Consider the following 21,507-nt stretch of genomic DNA (forward strand, 5'->3'; position numbering starts at 1 on the left):
TATACTATACTATAACTTGAGTCTGAGTCTTTGAGATCACCGCTCGGGCACAACAATGGCACGGCCTTGAAGAGGAAGCGCGTAGGTGTTGGTGGGGATTGGGGACAAGTTGGGGAGGGGAAGGATGGGGAGGAAGGGAGGGAGATAAGGAGGGGGGGAAAGCTCCGTTGGTCATTGCGTGGGGTAGGGAAGGAAGGGGAAGGGGCGGCGAGGCTTTGTATGAACGTGGGGAGGGAAGGAAGGAAGGGGAGGAGGGCGTCTGGCGGTGGTCAGCGTGGGCGTACAAGGTCCTAGCGTGGGTTGGGATAAGATGCATGTTTTTCCTCCTCCTCCTCCTCCTCCTCCTCCTCCTTTCTTTACAGTCTTCGCTTTACGATTCTTCTTCTTCGCCTCCCGGACCTTCGCTAGTGTCGCCGAGGGTGGAGTCGCAGAGAGAGAGTCAGTGTTCAGTTGTTCACCCTTGTCCTCGACCTTGGTGTGGAGGAGGAGGGAAAGGAGGAGGAGGAGGAGATAGAGGAGGAGGATCATTGCTTGGAGGAGCGATCAAGTCCCCACCGCACTGTCTCACACACATATACACACACAAAAAAAACAAAAAAAATAATAATAATAATAATAATAAGGCTCATGAGTTTCGCTTCGTTTTTATATCTCATTATTCTGTCTATCTTTTTTTTATTGCTCGAATAGTACAGTCATCCCTCCTAGCTAGATCAGACGGTTACTTCAATGGCTACAACTCCTTTCACTGTATTTCCACTTGTTTTTCTTTATTTCCTCCTCCTCTGTCAAATGAGAACGCCGTTACTTCTCACAACACAACCCCAACAACTTGTATCACCGCCTTTTCCTTTGTTTACCTCTTCTTCCTTTCCTTTCCTTTCATCTCAGTCCTGACCTTCCCCCGTCCACCACTCCCTCCCTTAACTGAAACACGCGATTACTTCAATGGCTACAACTTCTATCGCAATATTTACACGGTTATTCAATGGCTACAACTTCTATCGCAATATTTACACGGTTATTCAATGGCTACAACTTCTATCGCAATATTTACACGGTTATTCAATGGCTACAACTTCTATCGCAATATTTACACGGTTACTTCAATTGCTACACCTTTTATCGCAGTCTTTTCTCTTGTCTTCTTCCTCCGTTCTTCTTTGATATACGAGTTTTTACGTTTCACTCGACTGACTAACCTACTGACTGACTGACTTACTAACAATGGCTACAACTTTATCACCGTCCTTCCATTTGTTTTTCTTCATCTCCTTCGTTTCCTTTGATCTCTGAGTCCTGACCTTCCCTCGTCCTCCCTCTCTTAGCTAAAACACGCAGTTACTTCAATGGCTGTAACCTCTTCCAACGTCTTTCCACTTGTTTTCCTCTTCCTTCGTTTCATTTGTTCTCTGAGTCCTGACCTTCCCCCGTCCTCCCTCTCTTAGCTAGAACACGCAGTTACTTCAATGGCTACAACTCCTATCAACGTCTTTCACTTGTTTTCCTTTTCCTTCGTTTCCTTTGATCTCTGTGCCTGACCTTCCGCCGCCCACCACTCCCTGGCGCGGCCCTGGACAGCCATACTCGGACGATGACTGTCTCCTCTCTCTGGTCCGTCCTGGAGGAGCTTGAACTTCCTTTTGCGGCTGGAGAGAAACGTCCTCGAGACCTGGAGAGAAGGAGGGAGAGTGTGGGAGAGACTAAAGGCTTCAATGGGACGCTCACCTCTTGGCTCTTACCTCTTGAAGACCTTGAGAGCCTCTGGACGTTGCTGCTGCTGCTGATGATGATGATATTGAGTTCGAAATGCATTTGGCGTCACCCGAATCCTCTTTTTCGGCCTCTCGTTCCATTTTCTATACCGGATCGGCGCCTATATAGCGGACTTCTTTTGTTTTTGTGATGTGTTTCGACCCTTTGAGCTGCCTCCTTTGCCGTCAAAAAAAAAAAGATAGATAATAATTAAAGGTGGCTATTAGGACACCACCTGGGGCATAATTAAGGTAACGAAGAACGGTAATTAGATGAGGTAAAAGGTGGAGTAGAGAGTTTATTAGTGGATTCTGTAATGGAGGTATTGATGAAGGGAAGTGAGGAGGAGGAGGAGGAGGAGGAGGAGGAGGAGGAGGAGGAGGAGAAAGGTATGGCTGGAGGCTCGTCAGGTAAATTGCAAGGTGTGGCGGATGTTGAAAAAGGTGAAGGGAAGGTTGTTCTTTTTTTGTTTTTTTTTTTTATCGCCTCGACAAAAAAAACAAAAGACTGTCGTGTAGTGAAAAGGAAGTGATGGATGCCTCGTAACTTCCCGCCCCTTCAGTAGTAATAGTAGTAGTAGTAGTAGTAGTAGGAGGAGGAGGAGGAGGAGGAACGGTACTTCATCTCAATTCCTCTTCGTCACATAACTTGCCCGAAGACAGTTTTGCGTTCCTGTCTCTCTCTCTCTCTCTCTCTCTCTCTCTCTCTCTCTCTCTCTCTCTCTCTCTCTCTCTCTCTCTCTCTCTCTCTCTTTTCTTTCTATGGCCTGTCTTTCTCTTTTTTCTCATTTTTATCGTCTGTCTTTCTATCTTTCTTTTCTATTCCCTCCCTTTCTCTTTTTTCCCATCGCCTGTCTGTCTCTCTTTCTCTTTTTTTCTATCCCCTTTCTTTCTCTTTTCTCTATATCTCCTTTCTTTCTCTTTCTTTTCTATCGCATGTCTTTCTCTTTCTCTTTTTTTTTCTCTCCCCATGTCCTTTTCTCTCTCTCTTTCAATTTCTATCACTCGCTGCTCCTCCTTCGTCGTGGTCTCCTCCCTCATAGATCACACAGAAGGCAGGGAGGGAAGCGTCGCCCAACCCTTGCTTTCCCGGCATCGCTCAGGCGGGGAAGGACAGAAAGGAGTTGCCCGTAAGCTCTCTCGTGTGGGTATACTTTCTCCTGACCCGATGTCCCTCAGGTTGGGATTCTGAGGTTGTTTGGTTTGAGTGATGGGGGAGTTGTGGGAGTAGTAGTAGTAGTAGTAGTAGTAGTAGTAGTGATAGTAGTAGTGGTTATAGGGGTGAAGTTAAGCCTAAATGTAGTCCAAATTCTCTTATCTAAAATATTCGTTAAGCTATTTGGTCCTTCTTCCTTTCCTTCGTATCCCTCTTTCTTCCGTCTTTCCTTCCTTCCTGCCTTCCTTCTTTTCTTCCCTTCCATGCTTCCCTTATTCCTTCATCTCTTTTTTATCCATCTCTCTCTATCTCTTCGCTTCTCTGTTCATGTTTCTCCTTTATTTATCAAACGTCAAACTTTTTTTCATGTTTCGTCTTTCAAAACTCAAGGCACGAATCAATTCCAACGACTAACAATACAAAGAAGTCAGTATAATGGGGTTCGATCCTCCTTTCGCTTGTATCTACGTGGGATTGGATCTTCCTCAGCCTCAGACGTAGCTGGAGGGGAGAAGGAAGGATGTGGAGAGGAGGAGGAAATTATAGACCCATGAACCTCCTCCCCCGCGGCCTGACCAACTCCTCCCTGTTAAAGATCATGTCCGTCCCTTCTTCGCGGTTCTTCGTCTCTATACACTCGGCCCTTGGTCTTGATTCCTTGCTAGTGGGTTTTGATTCAATGTTTGTGTGATTCTCTTTTCTTCCCTCCTGCCTGTACCTCCTCCTCCTCTCTCCTGTTTGTGTCATTCTCTTCTCACTCTCGTCTGTACCTCCTCTTTATCCGTTTGTGTAATTCCCTTTTTCTCTTCTCCCTCCACTTTGTCCCTCCTCTTCGTTCCTGCTTGTCATTGTCTCCTCCTTCTCTTCTTCTCCCTTCAGTCTCTACCTCCTCCTCCTCCTCCTCCTCCTCGTCTTTCTCCGGCCTTGGATCATGCATGCCAGTCTGGATCACCCCTACTTTCAACATTCCCGAGGTGACCTGACTCGTAAACAGAGGCTGGTCACTGGTCAGGTCTCGATGGCGTGACGTCAGACGCGGGGCATGTGACTCAAGCTCCCCTCCCTCGGTCAGACTCCCGTGGAATGTAAATGAAACGAAGAGACGTGATTTAGAGAGTATGGAATGGTGTGCGATATATATGTTGCCTATTGCTTTTCTGGCTTATATTCGTTCTTTTTTCGACCTTTACATCACTTGGTATAACGCACAAAGACATACACATTGATTTAAGGAGACAAGAGGCTGTATGGTACACGTATAAGCTCTGTTGAAACTCCTTTGTCAGGTTGAGCGCTACGTCCATTTCCGATTACTCTCCTGCCTTATCTCTGTTTTTTTTCCCCCGTCTAATCAGTTCATGTACCGTACTTGTGCTTAATTGAAACTCCTTTGTCATGTTGAGCGATACATTCATTTCCTATTACTTTTCTTCCTTATCTCTGTTCTTTTTCCGCCGTCTAATCACTTCATGTACCGTACTTGTGCTTAATTGAAACTCCTTTGTTACGAGAAGCGATACATTCACTTCCTATTACTTCTCTTCCTTATCTTTCTGCTCTTATCGCTCTTTCATCGCTTCCGCCTCTCATATCAACTATTCCCAAAGACCAAAAAGGAGATCACTCGGGTTCTCATGAGTTTTTAGGTTCATGGTACAGAGGAAGAAGGGTCACACTACCACCAGGGCGATTGAGCCACCCCTGGAAATGCCCACAACGCCTACGAAAACCGCGTCAAATCCATGTTCTTGAGCGTCGAATTGTTTAGGAATATGCTCCCTGGACTGTGAAAACCCACATCAGTTATTCTCAAAGACCAAAAAGGAGATCACTCGGGTTCTCATGAGTTTTTAGGTTTATGGTACAGAGAAAGGGTCAGACTACCACCAGGGCCATCAAACTACACCTGGAAAGCCCCGAAACTCATAGGAAAACCGTGTCAAATATGTGTGCTTGGGCGCCGGAGCTGTAAACACTGGCAATGACTGGGCGTGGCGCGGCGAGCTTGTTTTCGCCCTTCCAGCCCACTTGTCACTCCCTCCGCCCGTGTTTACGTATGCCGGCCACGTCGCCCGCGCGGAGCATTCGGCCGCGACCCAGCTCGGCCCCGTGACCACAGAATACTGATTAGGTTAGGTCGGGCCGTATTGTAATAGTAACTTCGGCTGCAATGTTAAATGAAAGGGAAATAGTAGTGGTGTGTTTTTTGTGTGTGGGGTGGGGGGATGTGAGCGTCCAGCAGTTGCTAAATATAACGTGTTGTAACTTTAGCGCAATGGAAAATAAATGAAAAAAAGTTGTTGTTTTTATTGTTGATGTCGAAGAGAAGTTAAACAGAACGTGAAAATAGGAAATGTAAAAAGTTCCCGTCCTGATGTTTTTCCACAGAGACAGATGACGTGTTTTTTAATATATTTTTGAAAGGAGAAAGAAAAAGATAAAATAATAAAGAGAAATCTGGTGTTTTATTGTTTATGTCTACTAGTAACTAAACCAAAATGTAAAAATTAATAAAAAAATAAATTCAATCCTGATGTTTTCCACAGAGAGAGAGAGAGAGAGAGAGAGAGAGAGAGAGAGAGAGACGCTTTATAATACTGAAAAGAGAACGAAAAATAAAAACAAAAGCGAGTCTAATTAGATTTCTGATGATACTGCTGAGCGAGTCTGAAGGCGAGAAGAGACTGGTTCCGCCGCGTCATAGATCCTGGAAACGATAGAGATAGAGGTTCTGATCCTTCTTTTGTTCTCGTATATGTACCTGTAACCTGTGTGTGTGTGTGTGTGTGTGTGTGTGTGTGTGTGTGAAGCACCAATACCATATGCCCCCTGTGTTCCCCTCTACCCCTCCTCCTCCTCCTCCTCCCCCTTGAACCCCATACTAAACATTCCCCCCTACAGACATACATGCCAAGCTCCAATACCGTATGCCCCCTTCTTTTTTTCCCCCTTTACCTCTCCTCCTCCTCCTCCTCTCTAACTCTACCCCCTTCAACCCCCCACTAAGCCAGGTCTCTTCCCCCCTACAGACATCTACGCCAAGCTCCGGGAGGGCGGGATCTGCCCCAACTGCAGGATGCCGTTCGACAAGGGCAAGAAGAGGAAGCTGATCGACCAGTGTGGACACGAGAGGTGCTACTCCTGCCTCTTCAAATCCGAGACGTGTCCCATCTGCGCCCTGCAAGGTGAGAGTCCTGTGCTGTTTCTGTTTGCCTTGTTTGTCTTGGGCCATCTTCGTAAAGGGTATGTTTCTGTTTTTCCTTCCATTCACTCTCTCTCTCTCTCTCTCTCTCTCTCTCTCTCTCTCTCTCTCTCTCTCTCTCTCTCTCTCTCTCAATTTGTCTTTCTCTGTCTTTTCTATTTTCTCTATCTATTTTCTCTCCTGTTTGTCTTTCTATCTCCTCTCTATCTGTCTATCATCTCTTCCATCTCTCTAGTTTTCCTCTCTATCCTTCTATCTGTCTTTCTATTCTATCTATCTTCTCTCTTACGTATTAACTTAAGCAGTATAGTTTCAATCATTGCTCGAAGGATATGCCAACCAGCCCTGAGATTAGCGAGTTGTTTTAAGCTATTTCAAGTTGGTGTGCTCAGACGCTTCCGCCGTCCACATCACATTGGCGAGAGCGTCATACCAACTCATTACGTACCATACATGTTTTGCTACGTATCAGGGTCTTACGAACTGATGGTAACTCCTCTCTCTCTCTCTCTCTCTCTCTCTCTCTCTCTCTCTCAGCCCTTTGTCTCCTCCTCCTCCCCCCTTTACGCTTCCCCCTCCACTTTCTCATTACCCTTTGTTCCCTCCCCTTCTGGCTGGTTCTCTCTCTCTCTCTCTCTCTCTCTCTCTCTCTCTCTCTGATGCTCTCCCGACACGCTGCGACCTCTTCCAAACTTCACAACGTATACGAAGTCGCTATCGGGCGCCTCGTGGCTGCTGACGGCGGTGGGGAAGATAAAAGATAACAAGGAGCGATAACATAAATTGCTTCCTGTTCTTGTTCTTGGAGCGAGGGAGAGAGACGGGAAGGAGAGGAAGGGAGAGGAGGAGGGAGCGTCGTGAGAAAGAAGAGAAGGAAGGGGAGAAGGAGGTTGATAGTGAATTATTTGGTAACGTGAGTGAAAAAGAGTGAGGGAATATACTATGTGAGATGTAGAGATGTGTATGTATATGTATCTGTGTATGTATAAAGAACTAAGTGATAAGGGTAAAGATCTGTATGTGAGACGTATAGATATGTACGTATATAGTCCCTGTGTATGTGTGAAGGAGTTAAAACACCCTTCAGGAACCCGAGCAGGATATCACAGGACGTAGAAGGAGGAAGGGGCGACGGTATCCTTAGTCACTCACCCATCAAGTCAGTACGGAAGAGAGGAGATAGATAAAATTGAAACAGATGGAAAGATAGAGAGGAGAACTAGAGACACGGAAGAGAGATGATAGATAGAGAGAAGATAGAAAGACAAACAAGAAAGAGAGAATATTGAGATAGAGAAAATAGAAGACAGAAAGACAAATTGAAGGAGAGGAAGGAATACCAGAAACAGGAAGGATTGAAGACTCTTAAACCCGAATTCTTAAACGTTCGCCCGTTTGAAAAGCTTCTCTTAGACTGTTTTGTGATTCTGGTGATAGTTTTAACTCGACTTCTGCGCCATGAACGGAAAAAATCACCTATGAAAATCCAATTAATCTCCTTTGTCACCAATGAAAACTCTGTTATTCTTTCATCTATGAAGTCCCGGTTAATGTCACCTATGAAAACCCGGTTAACTTTCTGTCACCAATAAAAACCCGGTTATTCTTCTGTCATTTATGAAGTCCCGGTTAATCTTCTCTATCACCTATGAAAACCCGGTTAACTTTCTCTGTGGCCTTTGGAAATAGACGTGAAACCCGGTTAAACCTCTCTGTCACTTATGAAAACCCAACTAATCATCTCTGTGGCCCTGGGAAACAGTCGTAATGTGCGCCCGATACGTTTAAAAATATGGCCCTTGTATGAGTTTCTGGTGCAAATGAGAGTCTTTGTCAGGCAGATCCGTGAAGCCAATTCCCCGACGCCTCTCCACACACCACGCTGCCCTCCCCTTAGGCTTTGTGATCGACAGTTACGGCAATCGATATAAAGTGTTCCTTAACCCCGTCTGAGCGACTCTGATTGGCGAGTATCGATTTTTCACGGCACCGCTATTACCCGCGCGATAGAGGCGATAAACGGCTCGTGTCTGGGCGCGCCGAGTGGCCGTCAAGGGGGATTACGAACGCCTCCAGATATCGAAGTGAAGATAGCCATTAGGAGCTACGTAATAGAGTTAATAGACACATTCCAGACGCCTTTGGATGCTAACGCCATTTCTGCGCCTTGTCCTACCATGATCTAATTTCCCACAATGATAGAGAGTGAATCAGTAATATTTTTTGTTATTGTTACGAACGCCTCCAGTTATGATCTATTTTTATATCTATCTAGTATCTATCTATCTTCTCTTTCTCTATATTTATCTATGTATCTATCTTACATACACACACACACACACACACACATATACACACACACACACACTCCACCTGGCCCTCCTATCGCCCTCTAACACACGTGGACATATACTTGCTGCAGCTCGCCTGATAACCCGAGATAGTGCCGCGATAAGGCACATTCGGCGCCTGATGGCCAGCCCTCCTGCGACAGACTGGCGCCTTCGGTCAGCGTGTGGGCGAGGGCGTGGCAGACGATACAGTTTTGGGCCCTTTTTCCTAGATAGAGAGAACCATAGTCTCCTTGGGGCGAATTTGGGTTAAAGGCTTCGTGTTTACTTACTGAAGACGCAAAGGAGACGCCGAAGTGATCCCTGCATGGTTCCCCTTCACTGTCTGGCTTTAAGGAAGGAAGGCGATACGGTTTTTGGCACTTTTTACGTGATGCAATAAACTTAGATGAACTTAGATTGTTGTTTACTTACTGAAGACGCTAAAGAGACGCCGAAGTGATTCCTGAATGACTCCACTGGCTCTGAGGAAGGAAAAAAAGATAGAGTTTTTGGTTCTTTTTACGAGATACAGCGAACTTAGATGAACTTAGATTGCTGTTTACTTACTGAAGACGCAAGGAAGACGCCGAAGTAACCCTTGAATGGATATCCTTCACTATGTTGCCTTGAGAGAGGAAGAATATACAGTTTTTTTAGCTCTTTTACGCAATCGAGCGGACAAAGATTAAAAAGCCGTTTACTTAAGACGCAAAATAGATCGAAGTAACACTTGAATGACTCCCCTTCACCGTGTTGCGTTGAAGGAGAAAGAACTTGGCGTAAGTAAGTTTAGATTGAAGCTGATCTATATGCTGAACTCACTTACATAAGCCGTAATCTCAGGAGGAGAGACTCGAAGTAACCGCATGAATGAATGGGTCCAGTTGCTTCTTCGGCCTTCAGGTAAAATGAGTAAGGGTTTCATTAGGGTTCGTTTAGGTTAGGTTAGGTTAGAGCTGCTTTATATTATAGATGCTAAGGGTCCGGAGAGGAAAGTTCTTTGTAATACCATGAATGAATAGGTCAGTGTGGCCTTGAGGGAGGAAGAGCTAGGGTTAGTTAGGTTAGGTTAGGTTAGAGTTGCTTTATACTATGCAAGCCAAGGGTCCGGAGAGGAAAGTTCTTTGTAATACCATGAATGAATAGGTCAGTGTGGCCTTGAGGGAGGAAGAGTTAGGGTTAGTTAGGTTAGGTTAGGATAGAGTTGCTTTATACTATGCAAGCCAAGGGTCCGGAGAGGAAAATTCTTTGTAATACCATGAATGAATAGGTCAGTATGGCTTTGAGGGAGGAAGAGTTAGGGTTAGTTAGGTTAGGTTAGGATAGAGTTTGTTATGCAAGCTGAGAGTCCGTTGCGTTAACTCCATCGTAACCCAGTGAATGAAGTCTCCAAGTCCGTTCATTGAAAAGTCTTGAGAGGAGAAAGAACTTGCTGGGTTTCGTTAGGGTTAGGTAGGTTAAGTTAGAATAGAGTTTATGTTATGCAAGCTAAGAGTCCGTTGCGTTAATTCCATCGTAACCCAGTGAATGAAGTCTCAAGCTCGTTCTGTGAGTGGTCTTGAGAGAGGAAAAAGCTTGCTGGGTTTCGTTAGGGTTAGATAGGTTAGCATAGTTTATGTCATGCAAGCTAAGGGTCCGTTGGGTAAAGCCTGTCGTAATCCCGTGAATGAAGTCAATAAGTCCGTTCGTCGAGTGTCCTTGGCGGGGGAAAGAGCTTGCTGGGGTTCGTAAGGGCTAGTTAGGTTAGGTTAGGATAGAGTTTATGTTATGCAAGCTTAGAGTCCGTTGGGTAAAGCCTGTCGTAATCCCGTGAATGAAGCCAACAAGTCCGTTCGTCGAGTGTCCTTGGCGGGGGAAAGAGCTTGCTGGGGTTCGTAAGGGTTAGTTAGGTTAGGTTAGGATAGAGTTTATGTTCTGCAAGCTTAGAGTCCGTTGGGTAAAGCCTGTCGTAATCCCGTGAACGAAGCCAACAAGTCCGTTCGTCGAGTGTCCTTGGCGGGGGAAAGAGCTGGCTGGGTCCGTCCGCAGCTTCCCCCGTTTGGTCACACTCGCCTTATACGTGCTGCAGAGAAATGCCGCCTGTCCTCCGCTAACTCAGTGTGTCCGTCTCCGTCAAACGTATTGATGGGTCGGGTTCGAAGTGGTTTAAACAACACTGCGGGGCGGGTTCCATAGCCAGTCAGCCTTTTAAGATTTGAGTCTCTGTGAGGAAATACATTATACTGATGTTCTCTTTTGTTCTGCGTTACTATACAGGAAAATCGACAGACTCATAATACCAATGCCAATGTTCGTGCTAAATACAAGTAGAAACCCATATTTATAAAGTACAAGTAGAAATCCATATATCTAGTGTAAGTAGTAGTATAAATCCACAGTTAGAGTACAAGTAATAGTAGAAACCTTTATATATAGTGAAAGTAGAAGTAGAAACCCGTATTCATATTGTAAGTAGAAGTAGAAACCCGTATTCATATTGCAAGAAGTAGAAACCCGTATTCATATTGTAAGTAGAAGTAGAAACCCGTATTCATATTGCAAGAAGTAGAAACCCGTATTCATATTGCAAGAAGTAGAAACCCGTATTCATATTGCAAGAAGTAGAAACCCGTATTCATATTGTAAGTAGAAGTAGAAACCCGTATTCATATTGCAAGAAGTAGAAACCCGTATTCATATTGCAAGAAGTAGAAACCCGTATTCATATTGCAAGAAGTAGAAACCCGTATTCATATTGCAAGAAGTAGAAACCCGTATTCATATTGTAAGTAGAAGTGGAAACCGGACTTATTTTATTGTTTCATTATTTGTGTTCCCTTTGAGTTGCTTCCTTTGCTGTTTTAAAGACATTTGTAGTGTAAAAAAAAAGCATCGAGAGACCCATATTTGTAGTGAAAGCACAAACAAAAGCCCACATCCATAGTGTAAACCTAACCTACTTGAGCCTCCCACGAGTGACACATTTCCGCCGAACGAGAGCACGAGGGATCAGGAAGCATCGGCAGTGGGAGAGGGCGGCGGGATCAGAGGCCGGCGCATACCTGTTAGGCGATAGAGCAGCCGTGTCGCGTGTGATAAAACCCGGCTCTTATCAGGCGCCGTGGAGGAACGCCGCTCATTCAGGGGTTCTGAGGGAGCGCGAGGGAGGGAGGGATGGGGACGGGACTGGAGGGAGTGAAAGGGAGGGTGTGTTAGGGGGGAAGGGAGGGCATGGGAAGTAGGGAGGGCGGAAGGGTTGCGAGGGAGGGTAGGTGATGAGGAGGATGTGGTAGGAAGGGAGAGAGGGAGACAGGGTTAAAGGGAGGGCGTAATAAGGAGGAAGGGAGGAAAGGTGTGATATTAAGGGAGAATGGAAGGGCGACGGGGAGGGATTGCAAAGTAGACAGGGAGGAAGGGAGGGCAGGAGGGTTGAATAAGAGAGAGGCAGGGTGGGAGGGTGTGCCAGGAAGGGTGGGGGAAGGGGAGGGTTTGATAAGGCGCCATTCATCCCACGCCGACACTCGCCCGCGAACGAGGAAGTCCCCGCCTGTCACCTTGACGTAAGGGTTGAGGTAGACATTCCTGTTTTGACGTGTGGCGTGTGATTTATAATGAGGTTAGAAGGTTCTCTCTATCTATATTCTTATCTAGCTATTTATTTACCCATCTAGCTATTTGTTTTTCTCTTCTCGTTCTCCTCTTCCTCTTCTTATATCTATCTCTTCTCCTCTTTCTACTTTTCTTATTTTTTCTTATATTCCCTTTTTTTTCTTTTTTCTTCCTCTTCTCTTCTTCTATTGCTTCTTTCTTTTCTTATTTTCTCACACAAATTGTTCATTCATGTCCACCTATTATGTTTAACTACTACTACTACTACTACTACTACTACTACTACTACTACTACTACAATCACCTTCGTCTCGCCACCTTACCTAACCACGTCCTCTCTTCCTCCTCAGCTCCGCCCAAGAAGCTGCAACACTCCCAGTCTCGGCCGTCCCTGTCGCCCCCTCCAGCGGGTACCCTCGCAGGAGCCGGCCCCGGGCGCTCCAAACTGATCACCAATGGTACGTGAATGATGGGCTTCTCTAGGTCTTGTGTCCCATCCCTGTACGTCGCTTAATGTAACGTAACTAATGTAATGTGAGATTTTTACTAGTTTTGGTTGTTATTTTGAGTTTTGTTGTGTAATATCTACTTTGTATTGTAATGAGAGTTGATGTTGTTATTTAATCTTTTAGTGTGCTCAAGCATGCTGCCATTATTGCTTTATTTTGTTTTATTAGAATGAATTAGTGTTATTTAACGTATGGCAGACACAAGGAATCCATTTCTCCGTCATTTATTTCCTCTATCCCCTTTTCGTCCCTCAATTTTCCCTTTGGCATGTCGATTTGCTGTCTTTTTTTTTATAATTTGAAAGAAAAACTTGTTGCATGCCCCGTTCCCATCTCATAACCTCTCCTCAAGTGCCGAGGCTGTCATTGAGGGCTTTACTCTTGACAGGAAACATACGGGAGTCAGACAGGACGGGTCATTTTCACGTTGAGATCCCTATCTTAAATTGGTTCCACTTGTCCCCTCGACGCCTTCCCTCGAGCCATCAGTCGCCATTTAAGGCTTCCCCAGAATTTATAACCCTCCTTTGTCCTTCGCTGCCCCGCCCTAGAGAAACGACTCCCTGCTCCATATTGTTAAACTTATCAGGCTCCTAATATAACTATTTCCCAATGCCACAGAGAAGATTAACCGGGTGTTCATGGCTTATCAGCGAGGACTGGCGTGTCTCTTAAAAGCAATGATTCATATGTCTCCCATCAAGATACAGCGCCTCACATAGCTAGAATCTCGTTTGCCCATATTTCCACCTTAGTCCACTTCCCCGTTCAAGGTGCAGAAGTCCGGTAAAACTATAACTGGGATCTCAAATTGGTCCATGAAAACCCCAGTAACTTCGACGAGGGACTTTTAAAACTGGCTAACTGAGGCCCTTGTGTTTGCCTGTATGTTGTGTTATGAGGTAATAAGCCAGATTTTTCAAACTTCTTGTTAGTATTTATGAAGTTAGTGCCTATAAAAAAAATAGTTTGACATTTCCGTTTTGGGGGACGGAGTTAAAAGTGTTAGATTTCCACATTGTTAAGTCTACATATCATAAATTCTGTCATAAAAAGTCATATACAACAAAATTCATCCAAATCCAGCTTACCACGCCTTGAAAAACGGGTTAAGAGAGAAAAATCACCCACGATGGTTCAAACAAATACAACGATAATAAAATCAAGTCTTAAACACTGGAATCACCATGTAAAACTAGCCACATAACTCACTATAAAATTACTAATACGACATTTGAAGAATCTGGCAATGGTGTTACGTTGTGAAGTGGACTGACATCTCTACGCCCCAAGCATGTCTTCCCTATCCTCTCTATCCTCCCTATCCTCCTCGGTGTTGTAGGTACCTTCAGCTCATACTTCAAGGGTGGTGGGGCGGACCCTGGGCTGCCTCCTGAACGCCCCTCCCCTTCCCGCTCCGTGTCCCCTCGCCGTATCCCCCATGCCCCCAACGCCCATATCCTCAGTCCTCTCTACGCCTCCTCCTCCTCCTGCTCTCCAATGGGTTACGGGACACCCACGCCCACTCTCGCCTATCCTCCTCCTCCCGCGACGGTGGCAGGACGGGAGGCTGTCTACTCTCGCCTCGCCCCTTGGCCTGTTGCACCGAAAAGTAAGTTCCTGTACCCTAATCAGCAAGTTCCTTATTTTAACTTTCCAGTGTGTCCCCTTAACTGTGCCATTAAAGGGGTGCACAGTAAAGTAAGTTCCTGTACCCTAATCAGCAAGTTCCTTTGTTTTAACGCCTCACAGGGCTTTACAGTGTGACCCCATAACTGCCTTTAACGGGGTGAGCAGTGCAGTCTGGGGGTCATTGTTTAACATCTTCGTGGAGACTTGTTTTAGCTTATTCATTAATCATTATATACTTTTTGTCTCGTCCGCTTGGCTCACTCTGGGGCTGTGATGACCAGTGGTGGATAACCTGTGTGTGTCTCATGGGTTGGCTTCCCTTTATTTGCTGTAATGATGGACGAGTTTGAGCTTCAGCTTTGGGTTTTTTGCATTGACAAGTCTTCTGAGTGCTGTGGGCTGAACGCCAGGCCCACGGAAACCCCAAGAACAGGTGTAGCTCTGCCTGTATATACCGAACACCGGTCTCAAAATCAGTTTCACGGTCTCAAAATCAGTCTAAGGTTCTCTAAATCAATTTTACTGTCTAAAACGTCACTCAAAGTCAATCTAAAGTTCTCTAAATCAATCTTACTGTTTAAAACGTCACTCAAAGTCAGTCTAAAGTTCTCTAAATCAATCTTACTGTCTAAAACGTCACTCAAAGTCAGTCTAAAGTTCTCTAAATCAATTTTACTGTCTAAAACGACACTCAAAGTCAGTCTAAAGTTCTCTAAATCAATCTTACTGTCTAAAACGTCACTCAAAGTCAGTCTAAAGTTCTCTAAATTAATCTTACTGTCTAAAACGTCTCTCAAAGTCAGTCTAAAGTTCTCTAAATCAATCTTACTGTCTAAAACGTCACTCAAAGTCAGTCTAAAGTTCTCTAAATCAATCTTACTGTCTAAAACGTCTCTCAAAGTCAGTCTAAAGTTCTCTAAATTAATCTTACTGTCTAAAACGTCACACAAAAGCAGTCTAAAGTTCTCTGAATCAATCTTGCTGTCAAAAACATCACTCAAAATCAGTCTCAAAGTCTCTAGCGTTTGGAGGCACTTCGAGACTGAGCTCACCCATCAGTTAACCCAGTGACCAACCTCATGGGGAAGAAAAACACCAGAATCACACCCATACAATCAGTAAAAAAGACCAATCAGTAATCAAAACCACACACCCATAACCCAACCCCGGCCATGCTAAGCCACAATTCAGCCTCTAGGATATAATGGAGGTGCCTGGCGCTGCCTAACACTGCTTCATTGCTTCATGGTTGGTGCTTCAGGTCTCGGCGGTACCCCAGCTAGTGCCCGGCGCAGGGGGGGCGTGGCCGGTGCCCGAGTGCCCCCCCTCTCCCCCTGGTCACGTCGAGCGGCCAGACCTAACACCGTCAACGTGGACTCTGCTCATCACCTCACAGGTAGACAGGTGTAATTGACCCCTAATGACCCCCCCCCCTGACCTACTTTCCCCCAGGTGTTAGGTGTCTCCCCCCTTTCCTCTTTACCCCCTCCCCTTCCCCCCCAAGTGTTAACCTCCTCCCCCCTTTACTTCCCTTCCTTCACTTTTACCATATCTTCCTCTCCCTCAGTGTTACCACCCCTAAGCACTCCCTAGTGAGTCCCCTTCTCCCCATATGTTTAGGTTTTAGTCACCCTCCCCCTCCCCCATCACCTACGCCCCCCCTCCCCCTTCCCCCCAGTAATATAAGGCCCCCAGTCACCCAGTAATATGTTCTCCAGTTCCCCAGCAATATCAGTCCTTCAGTCCTCTATTCTATAAGTCCCCCAGTCCCCCCCATTAATATAAGTCCCCCCTTCACCAGGCCCATAGACAGACAAGGCTTGGGTGAGTGCAGTGTCCCGGCTTGTGATAACACTTGGGCTACACTCAGCTACTATAACCGCAATAATAATAATAATAATAATAATAATAATAATAATAATAATAACCTCATCACAACCATCACGTCAACATTCCCTCACCACCACCATCACTTCCATACCTTCACTCTTTCCATCCTCCCTCCCACAATCCTTGACGTTATGGATCACTTGTTAAAGAATAGCATCATTTCCATTAATTAAGATTCCCACTACAAGTTCTTTCCTCTCATACTTCTCCACCAATACCGATGATCCTGTTATTTCCTCTTTCATATTGCTTGATCACATAGTCTTATTCAGTTTAAATTTATCACATTATCAAACACTCAACTTAGTTCTTTACGTGAATTTGATGAAGCAGATCCAAGCGGAGTTTACTTACTGAAAACACAGCTGATGTAATTCATTGACCTATCACTAAACAGTACAGAAAACCATTTAGTGATGCAAAGGTTGAATTTTACAGTCTGCCTCATTTGTCATTCACTAAAGTCTTCCAAATGCTAAATTACTTACTGTACATTATTCACCCCTCTTACGGGTGCTGATATGAACACAAGCCTTCATATGCTTACAAGTCTAACCAGTGTCTCTAGAGTGTTTTAATGCTAACCCTTCAACTGCAGCATTCTAGGTAACACATGTGATGACCAAGGAAAAGTGTCACCACTCAGACACCACAACTAAAAGTGATGCATGCAAACTCTTAAAGATCACCGCTTCATCATTTCATCTGCAACTTACACTGTTAAATCATTATACTTAAACAAGATCAAAAAGTATCCTAAATCATTATATTTCAACATGACTAATTTTTGTCTGCCAATCCCTGAAAACCACAATTAACAAAAAATGAACAAATCAGTCATTCACTATCATATATATCTCAAGTCCATAACATAACTTCAAAGATAAAGCCTTATAACAAATAAAACATTGCTTAAGCATGAAATACTCTGATAATGTCCACTGGTACACAAGATTAACCATTTCTCAGAGTCAGATCTTAGTGTATATACATAGAATTTACTGTTCTAAATTTCTACTTCTTGGAATAACAATTGTATTAGTTCTTATGGGTGTTCATCTTTGTGTGTGCCATTCTTAACAAGGCCTGGATGGTATATAGGCATGTCGGGAAGTAACACTCACGATACTTATTATAAGATCTGTGGAAGAGTAATTTGGTCTAACATAACATTATTTTACTTTATTCAATAGTTCTGTATCATTTATATGGAAAGGTACAATATGAAAGTAGTGTATATACTCTCTTAGTAGCTGTTAATTAGGGATGTCTTACATATATACAGGTTGTCCTACACTGTGTAAGGTGAAGGTAGATGTTGTTTACTAATAGGGTGAAGAACTATTATAGAGAGTCCTGAACAACTGACTAACACCTGATCACTTCCGTCCTGTAGCGCTCCTCTCACCGGCTGAAAAGAAGAGTTCCAAAAATAAAAGTCTTGCCCGCAGGATAAAGTCCCTTTGGAGTATAGGTACAGAAGTAGTGCATGAAGCTGTTGCACGCTGGTTCTTAGCACCTGTATAGCCTTGTAGCCTTGTAGCTTGGTTGGTGTGCCTCTCGTTGCAATACACGCGGCGGGGATGGTGTGGCCACTTGGGGCTTTGCTTGGGTTGGGTCACCTCTTGCCTGCTCTCAGCGATGGAATGCAAACTCAAGTTGTTTTGTTCATGTAGCACAACTGATTTTTCCATGTAATTGTACTATGCTTTGAAACTATGGCATAAAATGAATGATACTCCTATTTATGCTAGTGTATATTTGCTGTTGATTTGATATATTTCCAAATGATTTCTACTACTAATCACTGTCCTTGCTATTGTGTTCAGACCTCATCTTTTATCAATTGAAGGACACAGTGGTTGATGTGATTCACTCATGACTAACTGCTTTATTTGCTTTGATAAAAATACACATTCACTCATTATCTTCATACCTTATCTGGAAAGTCTACCAACATATTTTTGTTCTACAGATAACAAATATATTTTTACTAATCCAGAGTGCAGTATCCATAAGCAGTAAAGCATTCAAGTACATTTTCATTACAATTCCATGGAAAATTTCACCAGGATGCCAAGAATATTTCATCAGAATTGTAGTATAGTTCCTCTCTTCCATAACCTAATCAGTGATATAAGCTTTTAGAATCGTAGTATAATTTCCTTTCCTCTGTAAGCTAAGCAGTGGTAGGTATAAGCTATTAGAATCATAGTTAAGTTTCCTCTCCTCCATAAGCTGTGGTATTCTAATAGTTTTTGTCTTGTCATAAATTCCGGCATGTAAGTATATCATCCCAGACTAGAGTTAGCACCGTGCCCTATTTCCTTTATGACTGGTATAGTAGATGTAGTGTTGGTCATTGTTGTGAATTGGCTTCCATATTCGACATAGAGACCATTCAAAATATAGATCATTCTCATCGCATTGTATTCTTAGTGGGAGAAAGAAAGTATCCCAGGACTGAGACACCTTTTCATCATGTCATCAGCACTTTATAATTTGCTTTACTTTTTTTTAATGAGTGTTGTTTGGAGTATTAATTTGTTTGATGATCACCAAGCACACACTCTGTTTAGCTTTGCATGATCACCACCACAAGGAATGTTCTCTGGTGCACATATACTTTAATCTGCAACAATGAATTATAAAATGACTATTGTTGTAATCACACTTTTGAACCCATACAAGAGCACAGTGCACATATAAATGCAGTTCAGTCTTAACATAATGGTATAATATTTTAAAACTCAGCCGTTCCAGACTCTACAACTCTCAATTTCCGCTCAGATGACGAGTGTGACGCAGACAACGAGGCCGGCAGTGGAGGCAGCGGCGAGGGAGGGGAGGGCGGCCACAAGGATGGTGAGGACCTGTACATGCGTCTAGAGCTGCTGCTGGGGGAAGGCGCCGCACCTCCCACCTCCACCACCAGACCCTCCAGGGCAGCCTCCTCCCACACCTCCTTCAGCTCCCTCTCAGCCTCCTCGGAAGTCAACACCACAGCTTCCAACAACACAAGCCCGGTTTCGACTCTAAATGGTGAATTTCTCAACACTCCGAGCATGATAACAGAAATCATACTCATAACTTTGTCGTTTTCATCAGTTTTTTGCGTTGGTGAAAGAAATACCGTGAGCCATATGTTTATTCCCCTCCCTCACTGTGGTAGGTTCCTCAGAGGTGGAGTTGCGGATGCCCGGCGCCCGAGATGCCTCAATGGAGAGCATGAACTCCTTCCTGTCCCACGGTGCCTCCTCTTCCAACGCCTCCGCCTCCCCCACCACCACCCCCCGCAGGCACTCAGTCACCAGTGAGTGCCGCTAGTCTCCGTAGTGTTGTAGTGGGTTGACTCAAGTTCTGCATGTCCTAGTGGCACCCTCAGTAATGCCTTGGTTCAGTGCCCTGCTTTTTGCAACTGAAAGCGAGAGAAAACGTTGCCTTGTGGAGTGCTTTTAAGATTGAGTGAAGTAGAATTACATCCCTTATTATATATTTTTGTAGATTCTCATTCACAAGCGCTGCCAGTGTAAGTCTTGTGAGAAATGTGTGAACTCGAATTGCATAACATAATATCTGTCTGTTCATTTGTTCTGGTATCTGCAGCTTAGAAGTCTCACCAGATAATGCACATAGTAAAGTCTTCATTCCCTCCCAGTCATACACTTAGTCTGTCCACACCCAAGTCCTCCCATTCTTCAAACTCTCCCTTTACTGAGATTTTCTGATACTTGGCCCTCTGTTTTGAAAAGCATAATCACCTCATAGTTTGAATAATACTCCATAAATCCTAATCTTGTTTTCCTTTGGTCAAATTCTACATCTGGAGCTATCATTGCATATTTGTGACATATAGAGATAACAATACAAGATGAGTTCCATGTGTTATATCTGTAGGTTAAAGAGTTTTCATTGAATCAGTATTTGCTGTCTAGGAAATATAAATCAAGTACCAATGTCATCAGTTATCTCAGAAATACTCATTAGGATGCACAATAATAATATGAGCATGTTGTTGATCAATTACAACAGATACATCATTTGAAAGTGCATGTAGTTGACATTAACAGCTCAAGTGACGAGGACGATGCTTTGTGTCTGTGTGTGTTGTGATTGATAACTAACCCGAGCATGTTGTGTTGTGTCGCAGCGTCACAACCCGGCCAGGTGGAGGAGCTGAGTCTCTTTGGCAGGCGAAGATCCTCCGTCCGGCGCTCAGCAAGAAATGCCCCGGTGAAGGGCCCGCTAGACCCCAAAGGTTAGTCCCCAGCTCATGCACTCCTTCCATGTCCTGCACTAAAGACTTCCTGCAACATTGACGGTTGATGCATTCAGGTATATGATTGTTGGGCTTTCTTATCATTACAAAGTTTTATGCTTAATATGTATAAGAGAAATTGTTAGGAGAAATTCGTCTAACTCCATAAGGGAAAATAAGGACATTAAACAAAAAGAAGAGAAGAAAAGAAGAAGAATATGTATAGGGGAAATTCATCCAACCCAATAACAAAAATGACAAAAACAAAAATAGAAGAAAATAAGAAGAATATGTACCAAGAGAAATTCATCCAGCCTCATTAGGGACAATAAGGACATTGAATAAAAAAAGAGAAGAAAAGAAGAGTATGTTTAAGAGAATATATCTTTTAAAACCCAAACCATGGCTGAGTAATACTTATCATTCCCTTCCCACAGTGCGATTCGCCAGTTACCGCGGAGCACAGCTGAGCCTGAGGCCGTTGTTCTTTGAGGTGCCGCAGCAGGACCCAGACCCCCTCTTCACGGGGCGGGCCTGGCTCTTCCACGAGATGAAGGTGCAGCTCACCAGCGACACGCCCACCAACCGCGGCATCATCCTTTCCGGCAATGTGGGCGCCGGCAAGACCGCAGCCATCCTGCAGCTGGTGGAGTACAGCTGCTTCGGCCGCAAGAGGGACGAGTCAATATACCAAGGTTTGTGCTAATGACCAAAATGTTTTCTTTAACCCGTCCGCTGCAATTGGCATGGATTTGGCCTTCACTAGTAGCCTAGTAACACATACTCCCAGGTCTTTCTCTGCCTCTGTGGTGGATAGTGGAGTGTTTCCCATGTGGTATTGGTATGCTGGATATCCTTTCACTGGTAGTCTGGTAACATATGTTCCCAGGTCTTTCTCTGCCTCCGTGGTGGATAGTGGAGTGTTTCCCATGTGGTATTGGTATGCTGGATTTTCCCTCCCAAGGTTCATGACTTTACATTTTTCTTCATTGAATTGTAGCAGCCACTTTTTGTTCCATTCCTGTAGCTTGGTGATGTCTTCTTGTAGGAAACCTGCAGTCAAGTGCTTAAACCAAATGTCTTCTCTATGTCTTTTGTCTTTTCTTCTGCTTGGTGTTTTTTTTTTTCTTGTTTTTTTTCCCCTTGAGCTGCTTCCTTTACTGTGATAAAATATATATGTGTGTC

General features: G+C 44.3%; 1 protein-coding gene across 9 annotated transcripts in view; it reads left to right on the top strand.

Annotated features, from left to right (window-relative positions):
* The window catches only part of LOC127000308 (protein TANC2-like), a 100,315-nt gene that overhangs the window by 71,435 nt on the left and 7,373 nt on the right, over positions 1–21,507 (top strand). For 3 of the 9 annotated variants that reach the window (XM_050863870.1, XM_050863873.1, XM_050863869.1), the window contains exons 2-10: positions 5,940–6,095; positions 12,384–12,491; positions 13,885–14,154; positions 15,436–15,570; positions 17,461–17,538; positions 18,855–19,106; positions 19,237–19,377; positions 20,215–20,322; positions 20,760–21,017. In XM_050863870.1, the coding sequence (XP_050719827.1) occupies positions 5,940–6,095; positions 12,384–12,491; positions 13,885–14,154; positions 15,436–15,570; positions 17,461–17,538; positions 18,855–19,106; positions 19,237–19,377; positions 20,215–20,322; positions 20,760–21,017 (1,506 nt within the window). Of the gene's footprint in view, positions 1–5,939; positions 6,096–12,383; positions 12,492–13,884; positions 14,155–15,435; positions 15,571–17,460; positions 17,539–18,854; positions 19,107–19,236; positions 19,378–20,214; positions 20,323–20,759; positions 21,018–21,507 lie in introns of those variants that run through there. The other 6 variants (XM_050863868.1, XM_050863872.1, XM_050863871.1 and 3 more) reach the window with 6 other exon arrangements.

The sequence above is a fragment of the Eriocheir sinensis genome, chromosome 18 (assembly GCF_024679095.1).
Source record: "Eriocheir sinensis breed Jianghai 21 chromosome 18, ASM2467909v1, whole genome shotgun sequence".
NCBI lineage: Eukaryota > Metazoa > Arthropoda > Malacostraca > Decapoda > Varunidae > Eriocheir > Eriocheir sinensis.